At 34.4% G+C, this 22,863-nt stretch overlaps 3 protein-coding genes and 1 non-coding gene across 5 annotated transcripts; 3 read left to right on the top strand and 1 right to left on the bottom strand.

The window, feature by feature from the left end:
- On the bottom strand, positions 3,534-6,813 carry LOC105172622 (root phototropism protein 3). The gene is made up of 4 exons (XM_011094141.2): positions 6,405-6,813; positions 6,222-6,291; positions 4,751-6,091; positions 3,534-4,310 (listed from the first exon to the last, which is right to left on the bottom strand). Exons 1-4 carry the CDS (start codon positions 6,515-6,517, stop codon positions 3,762-3,764), a joined length of 2,073 nt encoding a protein of 690 aa, XP_011092443.1. The 5' UTR covers positions 6,518-6,813; the 3' UTR covers positions 3,534-3,761.
- TRNAL-CAA lies at positions 11,706-11,789 on the top strand. The gene has a single exon. It is a non-coding gene; the product is annotated as a tRNA-Leu (tRNA).
- On the top strand, positions 14,084-20,299 carry LOC105172621 (serine/threonine-protein kinase PEPKR2-like). 2 transcript variants are annotated; one of them, XM_011094138.2, is made up of 5 exons: positions 14,084-14,434; positions 14,561-14,648; positions 14,751-15,508; positions 16,432-16,728; positions 19,549-19,913. In XM_011094138.2, exons 3-5 carry the CDS (start codon positions 14,758-14,760, stop codon positions 19,911-19,913), a joined length of 1,413 nt encoding a protein of 470 aa, XP_011092440.1. In that variant the 5' UTR covers positions 14,084-14,434; positions 14,561-14,648; positions 14,751-14,757. The 2 variants fall into 2 exon arrangements, with proteins under 2 accessions (XP_011092440.1, XP_011092439.1); XM_011094137.2 differs by having other exon boundaries at positions 14,086-14,434; positions 14,568-14,648; positions 19,549-20,299.
- On the top strand, positions 20,455-22,568 carry LOC105172620. The gene is made up of 2 exons (XM_011094136.2): positions 20,455-21,858; positions 21,949-22,568. The coding sequence occupies exons 1-2, from the start codon at positions 20,761-20,763 to the stop codon at positions 22,336-22,338; spliced, it is 1,488 nt and encodes a 495-aa protein (XP_011092438.1). The 5' UTR covers positions 20,455-20,760; the 3' UTR covers positions 22,339-22,568.

Raw genomic sequence — 22,863 nt, 5'->3', positions numbered from 1 at the left:
AATTTATACATATATATATATTTAAGAAAATAAAAATTATATCATTACATCAACAATAATTAATAATTCATTGCATATTTCAATAACCAGCACACAAACTAATACAATGTAGAATTTTGAAATTTAATTTTAACCGCAGGATCGAGATCTGATGGTTATGATATATATGTTAGAGACAGGATATATGATTGATGAAAAAGGAGAAAGCCGTGGGATTGTTGGATGCATCATATAATGTTCTCACGCAAATTTCATTTTCATATGTAATTATGAGAAAGTGATAATTAGAGATGAGTGAGGTCAGCCTCAGCCTCGTGTGCTATAATCTATTTTATTTCATTTCTCACTTCCAACCTTCACATCATTTCATCAAATTAGTGTATCTACCAAGTTTCCATTATATTTCTTTTCCCTCCTTTTTCTTTTATATATAATGTTATGTACTTAGGGTCAGATCTAACGAAGAGTTAAAAATATTCGAATGAAAGTAATAATGACATAACGTCATTTAAAATAATTGTAGAACAACAGTCAAATATTCGTACTTGTATGGGTCAATATGCATGATCTTGACCTTTTAAGTACAAGATGATCAATGATTTTGGTTTCGGATTAGTGGACTGGGCCAATTTGGGTGCGAACCGACCAGATGAAAAATAAATAAATTCTTTGCCGTGTTAATGTATTTTGCCTTTATGGGGGAGATATATATAGATATATATATATATATATATATATGCTTTGATAAGTTGGAAATTAAATTATGGACTAGGGGATGGATTTGCCCACAAACTGTTATTATGTTAATGTGTTGAGAAAATAGGAATATTTAATCGGTTTTGAAGCGTGATCTCACTATCCCTAAAGTAAAATATGCCCCCATTATATAGTTGTTGTCAGGTTAAACAAACTCACTTCTAGAATACGACAAAACCAACCAAAGCTTGTCGAAAAGCAATAGAATACGATAAAACCAACCCAAGCTTGTCGAATAGCAATTTCGGAAGCCTTCTTAAAAGAACAACTCGAAAGACTAAAGTATCAAGTGGAGAACTGATGAATATGAAGTGTATATTCTAGCACTTAATTTCATCTGTACATATAGATATTTAAGCACCTTTTTAAAAAATATGCAGCCATTTCAATTTGCATCTCTTCAATCCAAAGTTGTAATCTTTCAATAAAAACACAATTTTTGATTAGATGCTTGTGAAAAACGACTTTTAAAATTGCAGTTTTAAGTTGTTTGATATTTATTACAATAGTTATCATATTTTAGTAAAATGCTTTATATTATTTACAATTTTTTATAAGAGATTAAAATAATTATAAAGCATAATTTCTAAATTAAAATAAAATAAAATATTATTTTATTTCATAGGATACACGTGGCACGTGTCCAAATGCCAAGTGAGTTTATATATTAAATTGAATAACTGCATTTTTCACATAAAACCTTTAATTGAATCACTCTTTATTAAGTATTAAAAATTTAATTAATTATTCCATGTGGGACATGAATATTATATGGACAAGCTATCCAAACATATATATAAGTATAATTTTTCGACCATCTCAAACTTTTATTTTTAAATCCGTACATGATGGACTATACATAAGCCAGTGCGTCAATAACTTATAGTGTAATTAAAAGAAGTAATTACATTTATACCCCCAATCTCTATTTGTATAAATTATTACTGTCTTTTACATGATTATAGAAACGACCACTAACAGCAAAAAAATAAGAATAGTTCGTGTAATGATGTTAATATTCCTGGGAGTTATATGTGTAGTTTTCCAACAAAAATATGAGTGATTTGTATAAATAATATTAACTTTTCTCGTGAATGTATATTTAATTTTTTAAATGACAGAAATAATTATAGTAAATAAATTATAGGTCATTGTCCATTAATGTAATTCTCCATAATTAAAAATATATTATAATATAAATTCATCATCACACTTATTATGGTTTTACTTTTCATATTTTCATTACTTAGTCTGTATCTTGATAATGTTAGACATGTTTAATATACATATCGAAAATACAGAATATAAAGTTTCGTTAAAATGATTAATTACACTTAGATTTTCTTTAAAAATATTAAATTATATTTTTTTCTAAAAAAATTTAAAATTACATTTACACCCCTCCAAAATTCTTAGTTTACATTGACCCCTTTTATTGGAGTTTGAACGAAAAATGCTAATGTAAGTAAAAAAATATTACATAAATAATCAATTTTATCCCTCATTTCTTATGTATATTTTTTGTACTTATAAACAGAGAAATATATATATATAGAATGGGGTTAATATCATTATATTTTTTCATTTATAAGTACAAAATTATTAAATAAAAACGCTAAACAAAGGATAAAATTAAAAATTTATGCAATTTTTTTATTGACGTCAGCATTTTTCATTCAAATTATAATAAAAGGGATATAGATGTAAACAATAAATTTCGAAAGGGACTTAAGTATAATTTAAAAAAAATAAAAAAATAAAATTTTCATATGGCACAATATTTACAAAGTCGACAGCCCTACAGCAGAGTGCAAAAAATGGTGCTAGTGAAGTATCACATCGAGTCGGCCACTTTAGGAGTAGAAGCGCAAGTTGACCAAAATGCGCCTATGCACTACACACCTTAAATGGATCTCCCTTTTCTTCATAGGACAAAATAAAAGCGCTACAAACAAAGAGAAAAGAAATGGTCCAATTCACAGTATCCGTGATAATACATAGTGTTATTTTATACTGAGATATTATCGAGTGATACGAAAGGAATATATTAAAAGAATACTCAAATTTTAATAAAACAATAAATAATTAAGAAGAATATAAATAATAGGAATTACAGGATATGGCCTGCTCATTTACTTCTTGTTCGAAATCTATTTGTTTTATCGTCGTTCACTGAAAATATTTTATTTCTTTACGTATCCGGTTCTGCAATATAATCAAATATAAAACAACATTATTTTTTGGGAAGTATAAGATAAAGGGATAATTACACTATCAACTCCTGAAATTTGATGTAATTATATGTAGGTTTCCAAACTAAAGGAATTTACATGTAATTACACCGAATTTTAGAAAAGAAAGGTGTAATTATCCCTGAAATAAAATTTCAATAAAGGGCAGTGATCTTCACCATTTTCTTATCCTTCTGAATGAATCCAGATATATAATATATCAAGGGTCCATGATGTGCTACACTGGGCGCATATTGCACCATGTGTTTCATCTCACGCCACACACCCCTGTAACAGGTATGCAGCAAATATCAATGCACTGCAGACATCGAATGCAGCATGTAATACACCACACCGGGGCTATGATCCCTGACAGCTTAAAAGTTTCTTTGATATCCATTGCTTTTTTCTGTCTTATTGCAGCACAAATGATTTTCCGAGTAATGTCTTATGTTTTTGTTAATGTTTTATAATGTCCCTTACCGACATGATCTGAAGTGGGATGGCTCGTCATGCTTGTTTGTTTTCTATTTAAGTATTGTTCGATTAGTCATTTTGCAACCACATAAAACATATGTACGATTGAACTATGACATGATTACTACGTAAGTAACCATCTCTGGATACAAATGTTTGTAATAAGACAATGCTACTTTCTGAAGTAAATTGTAAAAACTAATTTACCGGAAGAAGATCTTATGTAAACGTGCATTTCTCAAATGACATAAAGCACGACTTATCTGTTGGTATCTTTGTTCACGACTTGCTGATGTTTCAAGAAATCGAATTTCTCCACCTTCTAGTAGTCTTTCTAGTATGTTGACTGTGATCCGCATTCTGTTCCTGGGACCCAACAATGTTGTTCTCTGTCATCTTAGTCAGCTTGCTCAGCTTTTTCCACCCAGAGGTCCATGCTGACGTTTGTTTCGGCTTGCTCGCCTTATCAACCTGTCTCTGTAGTGTTTCCATCTCGTTTTGGAGTTCTAGGTACATTGCCTTTATGCTCTCAAGTTCAAACTTTAGAGTGTTGATATCTTTCTTTGCTGCCGCCCATCCCTCTTGGAATGATTGAGGAGTTCCTTCGAGTAGTGTTCTCCTGTTTGATACCATGGGCTGGTAATGGGATTCACCGGCTTCTTTCAGGGCGCTGTTGGCTAATGCATTGCTTATTTTTACCTGTTCTGAGAAGAGGACCTGCACCACGATTCTGAGTGGGAGTCTTTCATTTTGGGCAGCGTGCATGCATGCATCAATCGAGAGTTTCTGGCAATCCATCACACGGCAGAGCCTCTTTCTTTCATGCTCCGTGAGCGTTGGATGGGCCTGTTCAGTTGAGGCGCAAGCAAGAAAAACTTAACTAGAGATAGCTTCTCGGAACATAAACTAGATTTGTGGGATGAAACAAAGAGTAAACGTGCATACGTTTGAAAGTGTAGTTCTATTATGATCTTGACCGACTAAATACTATTGTACATCCTAATTATAGAATTTGCATGCAGAGACTGTTTCAGTTTTTATATCAGCATAACTGTCGTGCGTCTTGTCGCTAGTTATATGGGTGAATTTGATAGTAATCCACTAAGATATCATGCAATAATCAAACTATGTAAATGACATATATGGTGCATTACAATATCTTGCCCCATGATGTCTTATTCTTTCTGTATCTCATGAAGCAGGTCCAGAATCCAGTAGGAACAAATTTAAGTTTGATGACACGAGTATCACCTCAATCCAGCATAATCAGACACTACACTTATTACCTTAAGATAGGAATCAACTGCTCTGTACAATCCGTCGTCACAAGTTCTAGCTGATTCCGGCAAGGCCTCTGCCAAGACCTGAAATTTTGTCAACGAGAGGTTTTTGTCCCTCGCTACCTCTGTAAGATAACTGTCGACGAGTCTCGCCACTCTCATCTGGGCATTTGAATGAGTCGCCCTTTGAAATCCATCATACACTTTAGTATCATAAGATGACTGCCTGGGACTCGAATTTTCTGGCTGTTCCTGAACCAGGAAATGCTCCAAAAGCCTCTGTACGAGATCAACATCATACATGGTATCGTTTTTGTTGTAAGATGGTATCAGAAGATCCGCCAATGTTGCCTGTTCAAACTGCATCCCTACCCGTTTTTCCAGCTCGGTAACTAAAGCAGGTGCCACATTCAACATGTTTGCCATTCTTAGCAGCCGTAGAAGGAAGCTGCAAGAAACGCTGTCTCTCTGTGGGGGGATTATACTTATCAGGCTTTCAATAATCATCCTCTGATCTTTAGCCTGAACCGTGGGTAATTCCTCTTTACTTCCTGTGACAATCATGTGAAGTCCCCCTTTCCAGCTACTGCCACTGCCACTGCTGCTAATACTAATTTTACTTCCCTCGTCAAGAGGCCCCACCGACCCTGATCCCGACCCCGACCCCGACCCTGATCCTGGTCCCGATCCAGATCCCTCTTTGATTAGACCAGTGAGCCACTTACTCGCATAATGCATTATTGCAGCTCCAATTAGTTCATATCTCATCCCCTTCACCTTAATGGCAGTAATAACTCGTACAAAATGATCGATCCTAAGAATGGAAGCATCTTCAAACCACCAATCTGGAGGAACTTGGGAGTTCCTACTCGGGCTAGATTCTTTCATTTCACTCCTTTTTGGGCTGGATATCGAGCTTGGGGCCTTTCCCGTGTATTGCCATCTTATCCCCTTCGGGTTCGCACAAGCTTTCCAAGCAATAGACTCGCTACATCGTCTAACAATTTGGAGATTTTCGGCCCACGGTGAGAGGTTCTCACAGCTTTTCAACACTACTATGGAATCTCTCCATGAGGACAACACAACATAGCTGAGAAAAGCCTCTGTCTTGAATATAAGATTGCCCTCTTCTAAATCCTCAGTCATCTCCAAATACTCCGCCGCACATCTTAGGCCTGAGATGTTAGTTGCTGTCAAATCAACAGCAATCCCATAGCAGAACTTTGCTGCCAGTTCAAAAGCCTCAGGCCCTCCTGGAATGTCGTCTAGAGCTATCTTATTCAAGTTCACGTCCCGCGATTCGTAAACAATTCTGTTCACCTTCCCACTTCGAGAAAGAAGAGGATACTACAAAGGTAAACAAGATTCTTGATCAGTCTTGTTGGCATTATCACAAACACATATCTTTTGTTCTTTCTAACAATGTTTTCTACACTGGAAAACTGTAATGTCCAAAATGAGTGAAGACTTCAACTACCTTGTGTAAATGGAAACTGACATCTCCAATCCGGACTAAAAGATCACACGGAACATCAGTTGAAACATACCTATTTTCAAACAAGAATCATAAAACAACTCCAAAAACAAGAAAGAGTTTCTACATTATCTGTTGCTACACAGAAACAAAACCTCAAATTTTCTATACCATCATAACACATACCAAGACTGCCCTCTTCGCTCAAAACCATCTGTCTGAACTCCGGGCTTGCTCGTTGAAAGAGCTCCATTGCCATAACCTCGTCCTCCTGCCGATTCTGTTTCAGAATCCCACATGGTGAAAGAAACCAGACAAGAAGAAAACAATCAAACTAGAAGAACGCAAGAAAAGTAGAGTTAGCCCAGAAGGAAGTCAGAGGAAATGAGCCAGTGTTTTCAATCAACTGACGCAGAAGCTGAGATGATGAGTTAGTAGAAAGAATCCCACATGGGGATATTTGGAATTGTCTCAGATTGTCGGCTCTCCCCGCGGACTCTCAATCCCTCCAACAAAGCTGTGAAGTCATGGGCAGAGCAGACTAAACACTGTTTTTGGAGCTTTTCAGTAATGCCTTTTTTCTTTGACCATGAACTGCAACACTCCAATTTCCATATATATCTTCCCTTTTAAGGTAACTTTGAGGTTTTTCTTTTCTTCCCCCACTCTCTTCAAATAAATATATAATTACATTTACACTATTGTATAGTTTACTTACATAAATTCTTTATACTTTTTGCATAATTATAAAAAAGAATAATTATACTCTCTTCCAGTGTAATTACATGTAAACCTTCTGTTGTTTGAAAAATTATATTTAGCACCCTAAGGTTAGTTTTCGCTTAACAAATAAGTCCATTCGTTAGTCAAAATTCATCGAATTCACTAATACTAATAAAAAAAAGTAAAAAAATCTATATTTACGTCCAATTGGTTTATTACTAACTTATAACAAGTTAAATAAATCTTTTTATGACTAAATTATCCTTACACGACTTCACGAACTAATACATGTGAGAAGGTCTATTTTCATTGTTATAAGGGTAGTTTAGTTAGAAAAAATTATTTGACCTGCATTAGATCAGTTTTGAATCAATTAATGGTAAATATCTACTTTCATTTAGTTTTTTGTTAATATCAACAAATCATTTAAAATAAAATACTTATATAATTTTTATTATTCAATTTTTGCCAAAGAAAACTACAAAATAATGAGTTAATATAAGTATTAGATTTATTAAAAAAAAAAACACTCATTCTTAAAATTAGATGTTGCCAGTATTTTACTCTAATAAATATTTCTCTTATTTTCATTTAATAATTCAAGACTCAGTTTCAATAATTGGTTGGGTGGGTGAGATGAAATATTTTTGAAATTAGATAGATGAGTTGTGATCATAGACTTATCACCTGTCCCAGAACATTCCCTCTTGTAACAAGTGGAGATGCTGAGAGTTAAGAGCAGTAGGTGTGCTACATTAATGCAGAGAACTGCAGATTGATGTTTCCAAATCTTGGAAATGTATGGTTGGTATTGGGGGGAGGACCACTTTTTACTAAGTAAATTCCACTTTATGTTCTTTTTATATAGTAAATTATAAATTATTGAAGAGTTTGAACGTTTTCGATCGTGTAGAGCTTATCGTTTTATGTGAGTGTATTATAAAATGACGAAGACGGACCTATAATACTTAATCTAGTGAAGATCGTACTTGATTTACTAATACGTTGGTGGGTTGTGGCTGGTGATCGAGGTAGGCGGTGTGTGTTTCGACGAGTTTTGACAAAATGGACATTTCCTAACGGTTCGATTCCCTTTGTTGAGGGTAACCACAACAAAATTCATTGTGGCATAATCATTTAAAAAAAAAAAGAAGAAGAAGGGTAAATTACAATCACCTCCTACGAAATTTGACATAATTATAAATACTTTTTTGTTGTTTGAAAAATTATATATACTTCTCTGATTATAGCGTTTGTCTAACAATGAGCCTATTTCATCAGGTTTTTATTCATTTTTTATGGTAAATTGTCTAAAGTGTCCTTTTGAATTATGATTATAATTTTATTTACTTTTTAGAATCTTATAAAATATTTTTATGGATTAATATTTTCAACGGATTATTTATTTACCACCCTAATCAGCATTTTTTTAAAAAGGGTAAAGTAGCAAACATTAGCTCACCGTCTAAGGACTATATAATTATTTTCAATTTGATGGGGGTATTTATAATTTTTCGAATAATAAGGGGGTATTCGTAATTATGTAATCTTATAAGAGGTAGATATAATTCTGCCAAAAAAAAGAAAGAAAAGAAAAACAGACTGTGTGCATGGTTTCTAAACTTATTTCTATTATAAAAAGTTATATTAAAATATTGCAGTTATTGCTATATGAAATTTCTTGACATTTATGCCTTAGGGAGGATTTCACAAAATTATGTGGAGAAAATGAATTTTTTAAAAAGTCTAGGGTTCTTGAATTGTCTTCCATACCCCAAAAGCTTCTTCACTATCAAAATCCTATTAGGGGATATTAAGCATTTATTATCACTACCTTCCCAATGCTTTAATAGTTAAATCATTAATTTTTCATTTGAATTATGAATGACAAATGGGCGAGTTGGGTCGGGTCTAAAACGGATTGGCTCCAAAATGAATAAAATTAACGGGTTCAAAATGGGTTGAATTGTAAATAGATTAGGTCGGATTAGTATAAATTATTTTATTAATTTGAATTCTGAAGGTTTCGAAATTTTCACATAATGAAACGAAAAAAGATAATATCTGAACTATAAAAAAATAAGTAGCTACTATTTATAATGTAATATGACTAAACTTACATCATAAGTCATTTCTGAATAATGATCAAGTATATTAAGATTCATTCGCTAAATTATAAAGTAAAACATTCTACTAAGTATCTAAAAAATACTGTATTTATCGAAATAATTCATAAACTTTTTAATGCTCGTCTTGAATGAAAATTGAGCCGTGCAATCAAATTCTCTATATTTATTGAGAGATAATTTTCATCTTCAAAATCACAAGCTGTAATATTAAAAAAAATCACATAAAAGTATAAGTAAATGACTAAATAATTTGAAATAATAAAAATAATAAATATATGTGAGTGTGTGAACCAAAATACCTTTGTGGACTATAAGTTATAATAATATTATTTTTCAGAATTTATTTTATAGACAAAGTGAATAATTTTCTATAATTTTTCATTAACGTTGTTCATTTTTTTTTTTTTTTACAACAAGTGCAAGGTTGATAATTTCATACATCCATCTAAAAATTATATAATTTCATCAAATATTATGAGGTATTAATAATTTTTTAAATAATAAAAAAATATTCATAATTATATTAAATATCACGAGAGTTCATTTTAATTTATCCTAATTTATTAATATTATTATTATTATAGAATAATTAAAAGATATGAGAAAAGAGCAAATTAAGAAGTGTGAAGCATAGAGATAAGATGGGGCAGGCCCCAGCTGTGATAGGTCCACATGAACTTTAATTAGTGTTGTATATTCCTTCCTCTATTGGTATCATCTTTCTCATCCCCTCTCTACTCTTACTAGAAAATGAAATTTACACTGACCCCATCTACTATTGCCTTAATTATACTTTGACCTTCAACTCCTGACACCGATGGCCAACACGAGCTCCGTGCAAACAACGTCCATCGAGCCTCTTTTACTTGTTTGCCCCCCCTTCATAAATGACCCGATCTGGATGCCATGAGAGGTCGTCGTTGTTGTCGTTTGCTCCTTGCGATACTAAAATGTCTCATCGGTGGTGGATGACGGCTTGCTAGCTTGCGCATGCTTCAGTGTACTTGCTGCTGTTTGTTTCTTACCGGGTTTAAATGCATTGCGAAAGGTCATAAAAGCTTTTTTTATGCAAGATCTGGTATTTGAATTTTAGACACGTGTGTTTGAATGGTTATTTTTCTTATGAATAAGTTTGAAATTATGAGTTTGAGTCTTAATAAATATGTGAGTATTTTTCTTTTTTTTTTGTGTGTGCGTATTTGTCTCTATTTATATTAACATATTGTAATTTATTATTGTTCGTAGTAATGTATTGATTGAATCGATGTAATTTGTTATTGTTTTTAGTTATACTAATGTATTGGTTGAATTAATGTGTTATTTATAATTCATAATAATAATAAATTTTCTTCTCCTTTTTTAGAATTAGATTGTGTTTTTGGGTGATAAATTTAAACTTACGAATTTTATATTCGTAATAGGAAATTTTTTTAATTTGTTCGAATAATTTTATTCTACGAAAAATTTCAAATACTCAAATTTTTATTTTGAACTGTAAATGTAAAAATAATTTTAAAATAAAAGTTGAAAGTAAAGTTCTTTTAAATTGATAGTTTTAATTATATGTAAATTATGATATATTGTAATAAATACACCCTGGTATACTGAGATTATTATTTGTCAACTATATTCTCGTGTGACAGGTTCATTACACCACGGATCTCTATCTGAGCCGGATTACCAATATTACAGCCCAAGCTAAACATGGGCTTTGGTTCTTGACTGGGCCTCCGAAACGGCATTTCCAAGTCTTTGAAAAAGTACTTTCCGCTTGATAGTTTTTAAAAAATACTTTTGAGTTATTTGAGATGTCAGCTTTTACTTATCGAATTATTATAAAAATTACTTTAGTTAGAAGCACCCTAATATGCTTTTAATTGTTTTGGATTTTTAGTATTCAATATTTGAATAATATAAATGATAAATATTTATAAAAAAAATTAAATATGAGATATAGTAATTGAAATAAAATTATTTTTCTTAGAAAATTAATTATTATTAAAAAAAAAAGATAAGTACAAATATTAATAAATAAAAGTAGTATCTTTTTAACACAAAAGAACAAGTTGGTCTTTGATCATTAAACTTGGTTGATAAGTGTTTTTTTCCCCAAATACACTAAAACCTCTATAAATTAATAACCTTGAGACCATAAAATTTTATTAATTTAGAGATATATTAATTTATCGATAAATTAATATTTTATTAATTAAAAGAGGGACTTTTAAATTCAGCAAATTTAGTACAAATGTATTAGAAATAAATGAATTCTCATATATGTTTCATTGATTATATTCATGCATCAATCAATTCTTTGTAACTAATTAAATATATTAATGTATAATATCAATTCATTGTATACAATTAACTATTATATTTATAAATGCATGTATCAATTCATTGAAATTACTTATATATACATGTTTACATTATATGCTCGAAACATATTTTACAAGATAATGAGATTTTTCTTGTTTTTTTGGTTAATTCTTTTAAAAATAAAGTTAGCCAAACACCCACTAAATCTTATTATTTAGATTAGTTAAAACTGAAAATAACAATAAGAACACACTCATTTTATATATTTTCTTGTAAGGAATAGTTATAATTTCTTTTACGAGTCCTGGCATCAAGAGTCAGGATGGCCGAGTGGTCTAAGGCGCCAGACTCAAGTTCTGGTCTTCGTAAGAGGGCGTGGGTTCAAATCCCACTTCTGACATTTCACTTGTTTAGTGTTTTAAAGAGAATTTACAGACTCAGGCGGCTCCCTTTAATAAATGCGCCTTCTCTTTTACAGAACTGTTCACCTAAAGTCGCGAAATGACTGTTTCACGCCTTTGTTTTCTCTTTTTTCTTGAGATATCAACGAGAATTGGAGGTCGTTTAATTCCAGCTTTAATAGTGCAGAAAACATTAACTGAGCTAAGATTTAATGACTTGTTTGAAATTTGTCGATTACAACTTGTTGAATTTGATTTTTTAATTGGAAAAGTTTAATCTCAACGCTATTTTTCTTCTTGAAATTTATTGGATAAAATCGATTTTGAAAATTAGTCACATTTATTGAGTAAAAATATATATATATATATATATATATATATCAGATTCAATGAAACAATAATTATTTAATCTCCTAAATATGTAAAGAAGTAAATGTCAAGACCTGAATTGCATATCGACAACTCAACACTAGTTATACCTCTCAGTCTACAATACTGACATCAGTTAGTTCACCATCGTCATCCGAATATTCCATGGGGTCCTCTTCAGAATCCTCCTTCTGTTCGTCTGGTATCATCTCAGCTAGTTAGTCTATGTGTGTTCTATGATGTCATCCATTTGATAACGAAGTTGTTGATTTTCATGTTGAAGTTGTTCTATTTCAGCTTCATGTTTTCCCTTATGAGCTTCTATCTCCCATTGGAGAATTGAGTTCTTGCCATTAACTCGTCGACCCTCTTTTCGATCCAGTGATGGTAGTAGGTTTGTCCGAATAAATCGTTCTGTAATTCCTCCATCTCATAAAGTCTGTCTCGCAATTGTTGTTGTAATTCGATAATGAGACTTGTGAAATGTTCATCAGGATTTGAAGATAGTGGACGGTTGGGCATGACTGGCGACGACATCACAATCAAATAATGTCACATTTAATCGAATCGCAGTAGAATTGTTTGCCTTTAAGAAATTAAACTCCCCGTATTATCATTTTTAATTTTATCCCTAATTTATCATTTTTACGTAATAATTTTGTACTTATAAGAAAAAACGTAATGACATTAACCTCGCTCCATCTATAAATATTTACATCTATTTCTTTACAAGAACAAAAATATAAGTGAGAATGCTAAATGAGAAACGGAATTGATAATTTATATAATGGTTTATGCTAACATCAGTCTTTTTTGTTCAAAGCCTAATTGAAAGAGGGTAAAGTGTAAATAGAGAATTTCAAAAAGAATATAAGTATAAATTAAAATTATTTTTTAAAAAAAGTATAATTTTATATTTTTAAAAAGAAGTCTAATTGTAATTTAAAAAAAAAAAAAGGCTAAAAACGATTGAGATAAAATGATGTATGAAATGTATCGTAAATCCAAAAAAACGTATGTAAGTATTATGGGGACAAAAATGCGAATCGCGACATGCTCAAACAATAGACTTTGCTTTACACATAAGGTTGGTTAAATTTGATAGTCGATGCTTTGTTTTATTTTTTATTTTTTTTAATCATATTTAAAATTTGAAAGTGATTTTTGAAAATTGGGTTAAATTTGTGGTAAATGATGCTGAAAGTTCTGCTTGTACTTATCATTTTGAACTCTAGTTGAGAACAGACTCAACAAAAATTAAATATTGAAATACTAATAAAAAATAAATACTGAGAACAAAAGGATAAGTACGAGCAGAACTTGATAAGTACAAGCAAAACTTTCAATAAATGATCCGTATCGATTTTAATAATTTCGTTTCAATAGATGAATTTTATTTTATTTTTTTTTTTATTAAAAGTCATTTGGAATTGTTTTATCAATTTTCTTTAGAACAAATTATTTTATCTAGATATTATTGCAGTGAAATATCAAATTTGTATGGTTGATATTAATTCAATTAAGTAAATTTCTGGGTAAATTACAATGGACTCTCGTTAGATTTGTTGTAATTATAATATATATTTTTATTGTTTGAAAAATTTCGGATACCCTCGTAAAATTATAAATATTTTAATGAAATATTCTCTTCTGTAAGGCGTATTTGTAACTTAGGGTATATTAATATTTTTTATAATTAATATAAATTTTGAAAAAGTTGTTTATGAATTTTGAAGGAAAATCATAAGAATAATAGAATTCTATCCCACGTGAAATTCTTGAAAGTGAAACTGTTTGGTGAACCAACTAAAGGTAAAATCAGATCTGCACCGTTGATAGGGGTTGGCAAGGCGCATCCCCACCGCGATCTGAGTAGATTCGCGGGAAAACAGCGTAACGGACAGATTATTGGAAGTCACGTGCGTACGGAGGACAGTGGGAAGTGGGAACTCTATAGTAGAGCAGGAAGACGTCTTGGGACCAATTTCAACTTTCCCCCTCCTCACTCAATTCTCTCTCTCTCTCTCTAAATCTCCTGATTAATGCAAGAATCCGGGATATATGTGGGTTCTCTATGTTTTAGTCTAACGGATATTTTCTTTGTATAGTTTCAAGATTCCTTGGTGTGGAGGGATAAGGGTTTACTTGAGATTTGGCTGCAGTGATTTTACAAATTGAAGACGAGTTGAGGAGAAAGTTTACGAGTGGAACTTGTTTGACTGTTTTCTTGAATGGCTCGGAGGAAAAGATTCAAGAAAACCTCGTGCATGTCAAGGTACGAAATCTTGGCACTTTTTTAGTCCTTTTCCGGAATAAAATTGTTCTGATGTTGTTTATTTTGAGTCCCGGATGGTGGATTTAGTGAGTTTTACTGGGTTTTGATGTGAACTCGTTTCCCAAGATTACAGGATTTTACCAAACTATGAGTTTCTCTTGCGTTGGCGTTGATATGATCTTCGTGGCAGGCTGTGTTTGCTGATTGTTATTGGGTAAGAAATAGGTGAATGAGATATTTTCTTGGAATATTCAGCGAAAAGGGATCCCAAATTTGAGGTTAATTTTGATTATCTCCGATTTCTCAAATCTTGTAGATTCTTAATGGACTGTTTGAGTAAGAAGAGGAAGGGGGTCGAGATCTCCCCCGCGTGTAATAAGAGTATTGAGGAACAAACTCGATTGGCGACAGTTTGGTCGCATTTCTCACTGGAAGATTTTTCAAGAAGGAAAAAGAAATGCAAGGAAGTAGTAGTTTCAAATATTGTTGAGTCGCATAGAAGTGTTGTTAATGGTGTTGCCACTGCCCCAGCATGTGGGACTGGTTGCTTGGAATTTCGAGGAAGAGGTCTTAAGAGGAAAATTGGTTGTATTGATGTAGCCACTCAATTAGGTAGGAAGAAGAAGATTGAGCAGGAGTATGAGTTGGCTAAAATTATAGGACAAGGGAAGTTTGGGTCAGTGGCGTTATGTCGTAGCAAGGCAACCGGGGAGGAGTTTGCATGTAAGACTTTGCGGAAAGGGGAGGAGATTGTGCACCGGGAAGTGGAGATAATGCAGCACCTCTCTGGGCATCCAGGTGTTGTCACACTGAAGTCAGTATATGAGGATGCTGAATCTTTCTATCTGGTGATGGAGCTGTGCTCTGGGGGTCGATTACTTGATCAGATGGCTAGAGAAGGTCTAAACTCTGAGCAGAAGGCTGCTAACATAATTAAGGAACTGATGCTAGCTGTTCGATATTGCCATGAGATGGGTGTTGTCCACCGGGACATAAAGCCGGAGAATATCCTCCTCACCACCTCTGGACAAATGAAGCTGGCAGACTTCGGATTAGCTGTGAGAATTTTGGATGGTAATACAACATATCCACTTTGTTATATCTATTAAATCCAATCTCGGATGGTCTATCTTCATATTTTTTATTGAGTGCCACTTTTCATCCTCTCTATGTTCATCTGATTATTATCTCAGTTAATCTCACCTACCTCCTGCCGTCCTGTCTGGAGAAAAACTTAAGATGATAATTCAAAATCAGTTCAATGGGTTAAAGAAATGAAAGTATGATTTCATTTTTGTTGATTTCTCAAAATTAAACATATCATTCTGCAGCCATCTTTTCGTTTCAGCATCTGTTTTTCTTGCTTAGTCCAATTGTTCATTCTACTGAGTTCTGTGACCCGATAGCCAGCAGAGTTTGTGGACATTCTCCTAGTAAATTGATGACCAGAGATTTACTTCTATTTTGGTTGTTGTTGCCTTTTCCTTTTGCTGGTGTTGCTGATGAGGATTGAATATATTCATCATTGTGAAGTTTTTCTTTGAGTGTGATGGGCAGAGAGAATCAAATTGCAGTCAGGGCGAGTGTTACTCAACCTGGAGACTAATATTACAGCACACAGTAGTCTGTTCAAATAAACTTGTGCTAACTTGGCAATTTGAAATACAGCTGGGCAATTGAAAAAGTGTGGCTACAACTTAAACATTTGAAGGCACATTGTTGACTTTTAAAATAATGCCTGATTTATTTCAAAATTTGCAGAGCTAATACAGAGCTTTTGCCTTGTTTGACTGAGTTGATACTCATCAGGTGGGCTCATAACTTGTCCTGGAGAAACCTGCTAACTTATTTCTGCTTGTTAGAGTGTTTTAATAGTTTGACATTTTGAGCGTTTGAACATGTTGGAGAAATAGTCCTGCAATATGACTTGAATCATTGAACTGATTGAATCTTTTCTAAGGTATCAAGACTCATATGTCAGTTTCTTTTTGCTGCAGGTCAGAGCCTTAATGGTGTTGTTGGAAGTCCTGCTTATGTTGCTCCTGAGGTTTTGCTAGGTAATTACTCAGAGAAAGTGGATATTTGGAGTGCTGGTGTCCTTCTCCATGCACTTTTGGTAGGTGTGCTACCATTTCAAGGTGACTCTTTGGAAACTGTGTTTGAGGCTATCAAGAAAGAAAAACTGGATTTTACGGGTGGTGTCTGGGGTGCTATATCACAGCCTGCCCGTGATCTGCTCTCAAAAATGCTAACAAGAAGTGTCTCAACGAGGCTTACTGCAAATGAGGTTTTAAGTAAGTTATTTGTTTCTACAACTTTTTTCATTTATTTCTTGCTTTAGTAATGCCTTGATGGGTAGCTGGATTCCTTGATAGCATCTGCATAAAATTCAAATTTCTTGTTTTTGAGCTATGATGTTCGGTTAAATTTGCTGTGTGCCTTAGTATACTTGGGCTATTATGTTTTCATAACTGAAAATTTGAAGAAATGATCTAGGAATCTGTACAAGCATTGCATGAACCTATAATTTTTCTATTAATGGGCGATGATACTGCATCTCTGCATAGTACTATCGATTTGCAGCAGCCACATAGCCAGTACCGGCTGTTGATTACTATGACTAGGTTGATATATGTCATTTCTGGATTATTATAATTTATTGATATATAGTAGGTTTCTAACTAGTAGAATTCAAAATTTGGGTCATTAGGACTTAGAAACTAATTAGTGGTCAAAAGATAAAATAAGAATATCAGCTTATCCAGAAAGCTTCAGGGATTTGATTCTAACCAAGGGCAAGAGCAAGTTGAGAAAAGAGAAAGAGAAAATGAGAAAAAAGGGGGAGAATGGAATCAATTGCATGTCAAAGAGATGATGATGAATTTTGAGACTTTGTCATGATTGAGCGGAGGTTGGTGATTGGTCTTATTTTGATTAATAGTCGTTAAGCTATTTGATCACATCAAGTTTAGCATGAAGGACTGAATTTAGATGTTTTAACATGGACACCTCTATGATAACTAGCATAAATGGCTTCGTCAAATGGACTGCCAGTAAAATTGCATTACCTATCTAATTTACAAACACTTTAATTATCCCATCTCCAAGCTCATTTTGAAAGGAGAAGGGGAGAAAATAAGATAGGGATAATTACATTGCTCTCTTGGTTTTGTATAATATTACATTTAGTACGCCTGGCGTTTGTTTCTGTCTTAACAAATAGATTCTTATGTTAGTCAAAATTTACCGAATTTGTTGATATTAACAAAAAAAGTTGAATAAAAATTCATATTTACCCCTTGTTAAAATTCTTTATTTTTTCAAGAAAAATTAAGACAATTGTTTATAAATATCTGATAAGTTATTATTATGGTAACAATATAATTTATTTTATAAATATATGTATTAAAATAGGAATTAAGTATTTTAAATAAATTAAGTATACTTATAAATATTATTTAGGATGAATTCAAGGTGAGTCCAGGATAAGACCTAAGGATCGCCCTGGACCCAATTGGGTCCATAAAAATTGAAAGCCTGTTCCGAAACAAAACCGAAGCCTGCTCCATTTGAAATGGGTCTGGGTATGGCCACGGTCGATACACTTGCCATCCTTTAAGGGGCATGCACACTGACAGCGGTAAATCAAGGAGACCAGCGAAGGAGAATGTGCTGGCACATGGCAGCAAAGGACGCAAACCAGTGCTGGCAGTTGTGGTGCGGAAGAGCACAAGTTGGATGTCTGCGCACAAAAGGAAGGCCACCAGCATGAGCAGAGAGGCATCAGAATGGGGTGGTGAGGGTAGAGTGTGGCTAGGAGAGGGCAAGTTGCTGGAAGGGGTGGGTGTAGTTAGGTGGATGGGTGCTGGTGGCTGCATGGTTCTGGGTTAAGGTTTTCAGGCTGCCTTTCCTTTACCATGTGGAATAGGATGAAACTAAAGGCTTGAAAATTTAGTCCCAAATATATTATGTTGAGATAGGAAAAATACAAATATGGTAATCTAGCTACCAAAAAGTATATATTGCATCAGAAAAATATTAAAAATCTTCCATAATTAACTTTTTCATCCACGAGAGAGATTGAATTTTTTAAATGGAATGCTTTTGTTACATAGAGAAGAGAGATAATGTTGATCATTAAGCTTTCAAATGGGCCTACATTTGTCTTATGCCCTCTTTGTGGATACTTTCAACAATATATATGTTGGCCATTGAACAAGATGACTGTTGGAATTTTGTTTCTGCACCAAGTATATCTATTAGCTAACATCCTGTGTCGCAGCTTGCAGGCTATTCTGGGGTCATAGCATTGACTGAGTTAACTAAAAGAATCACTTCCATTTTTGATGAATGCCTAGCGATTGTTTCCTTGAAATTATTCTGTATCTTGATATTAGATTTGCATGTACTACTGCAGTATATATGGAACTACGCATGACCAGCGTACAGGTTCGGGAATTATGTATTGAATATGCAGCTCATAGCTTGCTAATTCCTTTTCAGATAGTTAATCAACTTTGGATGCTAAGTTCAATCAAAAGTTTTATTCGAGTCTTTGGAGTTTAGTTTCATAACTTGTTAGAGACTTAAGAGTGTATTCCCTTTCAATGATTAATTTGTGAGATTTTTGGAATTTGATTGTCTATACTCACTGATAATGCACTTTTTATATTTAAATAGTCATGGGATTATAGATGCTCTGTTCCCTCGAAAAAGTCAGTTTAAATATCATGCTTCCACTAAGTTTTGAAGCGAGACATAATATATGATTTAATATTTGAGGCCTTTGCGTCATTGTGGTGTGCCGCGATGGTGCAGCTGTTTTGCATCTGAGATTTGGATATTACAGTGGTATTCGAGCTTAGGTTTGAGTTTTCACAGGACTGAGGCTAAGACCTTTATCGAATTTTTAGCTTTTGATAAGAATCTGGCATGGTGAAGATTGCTGAACTTTGATTTCATAACGTGGATACTGTGTTCAATAATGAAAAGAAAGGATTCAGATTTGTGTTTCAGAACATTCTTTTCTTGTTTCATCATGTCCAATTATTCACGACAACTTTAGACCATTCATATGACTGAGCTAATTCTGTTCTGTTTATTTACTTCTCCAGCACATCCATGGATTTATTTCCACACCGAGCCAACATTAAAGACGCTAACTCTTGAACCAAAGAAAAACCATGTGAGATTGACTCCAAGGCAGCTGAATTGCATTCATGGACAAGAGTCGGAGAGAAAAAGGTTAGTAGTACCCAGTAACAGTCTCAGTGACGACTCTACCACAATTTTTGCTTCTGGTCATTCCAGTGAATCACCTGAGGGAGAAGACAGTGGTTTGGTCGATGTACTAGCTGCAGCTATTTCACGTGTTCGTATATCTGAACCAAAAAGAAGCAGAATTTGCAGTCCGTCGATGCCAATCCAGCAGGAATGTTCATCTAACTTGAAGACTACCAACCTCTGTACAGCATTTTAATCATACTGCACTTAACCTGCTGATGCATCTCAGAGTTTTAAATATAGCTGGGATATGAAAAGAATATTTATGCTAAGCCAAGTCTAACAAGAGACTGCCTGCTGGTTGAAGAAATCAAAAGCATGATGAACTAACTTCTCGTGTACATAAAGTGCTTACGTGTTAACACTATCATCAATAACAAGGTTTGTCTGGTAAACCCAAGCTGGCGTGTTTAATGAATATCTCTATCTAGCTCTTACATAGTGAAGTTCTTGTAAATAAACCACGTTTATTGTTGGTGTACTTATTCAAGCATCTGATGACTGTATATGGGACTCTAGCTGCCTCTCATTAAAGTGCATCAACTAGATGTTCAAGGTTAATGGTGGTTAAAAAGTCGAATAGATTCTGAGTTCATAATACTTTCTTCTTGTTTCCTTATGTGTAAAGTAAGAAGTAGAGCTGGATTAATTGTTAAGTGATTGCTTGTAATAAGTGCAAAGGTATAGGCATAGGCCATGCACCTTCTACTTCTGGTTGACTTTTACATGTGGGTTTCATCAAGCTCCCAGTATTTGACACAAATCCCCACTTCTTACATTTTGTGTTCTAAATATAGAAGTTCGTAGAGTTATAGAAAGCTTTCCTGTATCATGTGCTACCCATCAGCCAAGTAGTATGCACAAAGTCACCTCCTGTCCTGGAAATATTGCAATTCCAGCTCCTTACGTAACACTTGCTCTTTTTTGGCATCTCAAAATCTGTACAACACTGAAATCTTTGGTGGAATCTGGATCCCAATTCCGGACCCAACTCTTCATTTTCTTCCACAATTTCACCCTCTACTTCAATTCAAGTGTCAGCCATGAATAAGCCAGCTTTAGATGCAGAAAACACCGGTTTCAACACCAATCGGAATTCTCCTCGCAAATCCAGCCAGCCGTGTTCTCCGTCTTCCCCTAAACTCTCAATCTACCTCCTTGCAGTTTTCGTCATACTCTTCGTTCTCTTCCAAATCCAATCTCTGCAAACCCCGCCTACTTCTCCATGGGCTTTCATGCACCAGTGGGAGAAAATCGTCACCAACTCGTGCCTGTCGAGTTTCCACGACAGCTCACAAGAGCTGAAAGCCATGGCATCCAAACTACGAGAGTCCGTCACTTTTCTTCCCCTAAAGGATCTCCGTTTTTCCCAGGCTGCCATGAGAGGCCACACATGGTTCATGAGCTCCTTGTATGACATGCATGAAGAAGGTGAAGTCCAATACCAGCAATTCCCTACGGATCACTCAAGCGGTAGAGTTTTATGCCTCAAGGGTCGGGACAGACACGATGGTTCTTGGAACTCGTACGCCCTTGCGTGGCCTGGGGCTTTGCCGGACAATGCCACCCTCATGAAAGGCCTCACCTTCGTGTCGTATAATCACTATGATTACCATAATATATGGCACGGTTTGTCGGCCATGATGCCATTTGTGGCTTGGCACATCAAGAGCCAATGTGCAGTGCCTAAAAGGTGGATTTTGTACCATTGGGGTGAAATAAGGACTAGTATGGCTCCGTGGGTGGGAACCTTGTTGGAAGCCACATTCGGTGCACCAGTTGACATCGAGACCTTTGATGGGATTCATCATAATGAGTCGGATGGTGGTGGTGATTATGATGATGCAACTTGCTTTGAGGAGGCTGTGGTGATGAGGCACAATGAAGGTGGGATGTCGAGAGAGAAGAGAATGGAAGTGTATGATCTGATGAGATGCCGGTCCAGGATGTATTGTAACGTGAGCTCGGAGGGGAGGCAAGAGAAGGGGTTGCGGATCGGGATGACAATGTTGATGAGGAACGGGCCAAGGTCGTTTAAGAATGCATCAGCAGTGATTAGTATCTTTGAGAAGGAGTGCCGGAAAGTCGAGGGCTGCCGGTTGATGGTGGCTTATCCTCATAACCTCACCTTTTGTGAACAGGTTGGTGTTTGGCTTTTCATTCCCCTCTCTTTCTCTCTCTCTAAATAACATCAAACAACTAACTATCAAAATGTAAAATTTTTACTGCAGGTGGAGCTGATGAGCTATACAGACATAGTGATATCTGCGCATGGGGCTCAACTGTCCAACATGATCCTCATGGACAGAAACAGCAGCGTGATGGAACTGTTCCCGAAAGGGTGGCTTGAACTCGCCGGGGTCGGCCAATCCGTCCACCACTGGCTGGCCAGCTGGTCCGGGATGAGACATGAGGGTGCATGGAGGGACCCCATCGGCGATCACTGCCCGTTTCCAGAGGATGACCGCCGATGCATGTCCGTCTTCAAGAATGGCAGGATCGGACACAATGAGAGCTATTTTTCAGAGTGGGCGAGGAATGTTCTCAATGATCAGGTGAAGTTGAAGATGGCGCAGAATGTCTCAATTAGTCCTGTTTCTGGGCTCTGTGGTTGCAAATGATTGATTCTTGGTATATAGTTTGGCGGAGAGTTCTGGTCTGGATCTGGACTTGGGCGAAGTTGAACTAATTACATAATTATATTCATTGTATGATTATATTAGTCGAAAGGAAGAATTTTCTTACATCTCACGAAATAAATTATTTAATGAGCGGATTAAATGGAATTTACAAGGGGAGTCATGAGTGGTATTCTTGTTGTTAATGTTATATTTGGATGTAAAGATTTGAATTTAAGATGGGGTTAATTACACTTAAATTTCCTCTACAAATGTAAAATTACATTTTTTTCTCAAAAAATTTTATTGCACCCCCTTTAAAAATTATTTATTTATACATGAACTTCTTGGATGGAAAATATTGATGTAAAAAAAAATTACATAAATTTTAATTTTGCTTTCTTATTTGATATTATCATGTATATTTTTGCAATTATAAATGGATAAATTAAAATATTTATATGTGGAGTGAGTGAAGTTAACATCATTGCATATTTTCTTTTATAAGTACAAAATTATTCCATGAGA

The sequence above is a fragment of the Sesamum indicum genome, linkage group LG10, assembly GCF_000512975.1.
Source record: "Sesamum indicum cultivar Zhongzhi No. 13 linkage group LG10, S_indicum_v1.0, whole genome shotgun sequence".
NCBI lineage: Eukaryota > Viridiplantae > Streptophyta > Magnoliopsida > Lamiales > Pedaliaceae > Sesamum > Sesamum indicum.
The sequence above is the reverse complement of the archived record's forward strand: the minus strand, read 5'-3'. Positions and strand labels throughout refer to the sequence as shown.

Bases quoted from the DNA above. Each gene is read 5' to 3' on its own strand.
- LOC105172620 (XM_011094136.2), top strand. From the start codon at position 20,761: ATGAATAAGCCAGCTTTAGATGCAGAAAACACCGGTTTCAACACCAAT. The intron at 21,859-21,948 runs GTTGGTGTTTGG...TTTTTACTGCAG, and splicing joins ACCTCACCTTTTGTGAACAG to GTGGAGCTGATGAGCTATAC.
- LOC105172621 (XM_011094137.2), top strand. From the start codon at position 14,758: ATGGACTGTTTGAGTAAGAAGAGGAAGGGGGTCGAGATCTCCCCCGCG. The intron at 15,509-16,431 runs GTAATACAACAT...TTTTTGCTGCAG, and splicing joins AGCTGTGAGAATTTTGGATG to GTCAGAGCCTTAATGGTGTT. The intron at 16,729-19,548 runs GTAAGTTATTTG...TTACTTCTCCAG, and splicing joins TACTGCAAATGAGGTTTTAA to CACATCCATGGATTTATTTC.
- LOC105172622 (XM_011094141.2), bottom strand. From the start codon at position 6,517: ATGTGGGATTCTGAAACAGAATCGGCAGGAGGACGAGGTTATGGCAAT. The intron at 6,292-6,404 runs GTATGTGTTATG...GTTTGAAAATAG, and splicing joins GAGCGAAGAGGGCAGTCTTG to GTATGTTTCAACTGATGTTC. The intron at 6,092-6,221 runs GTAGTTGAAGTC...TTACCTTTGTAG, and splicing joins TCAGTTTCCATTTACACAAG to TATCCTCTTCTTTCTCGAAG.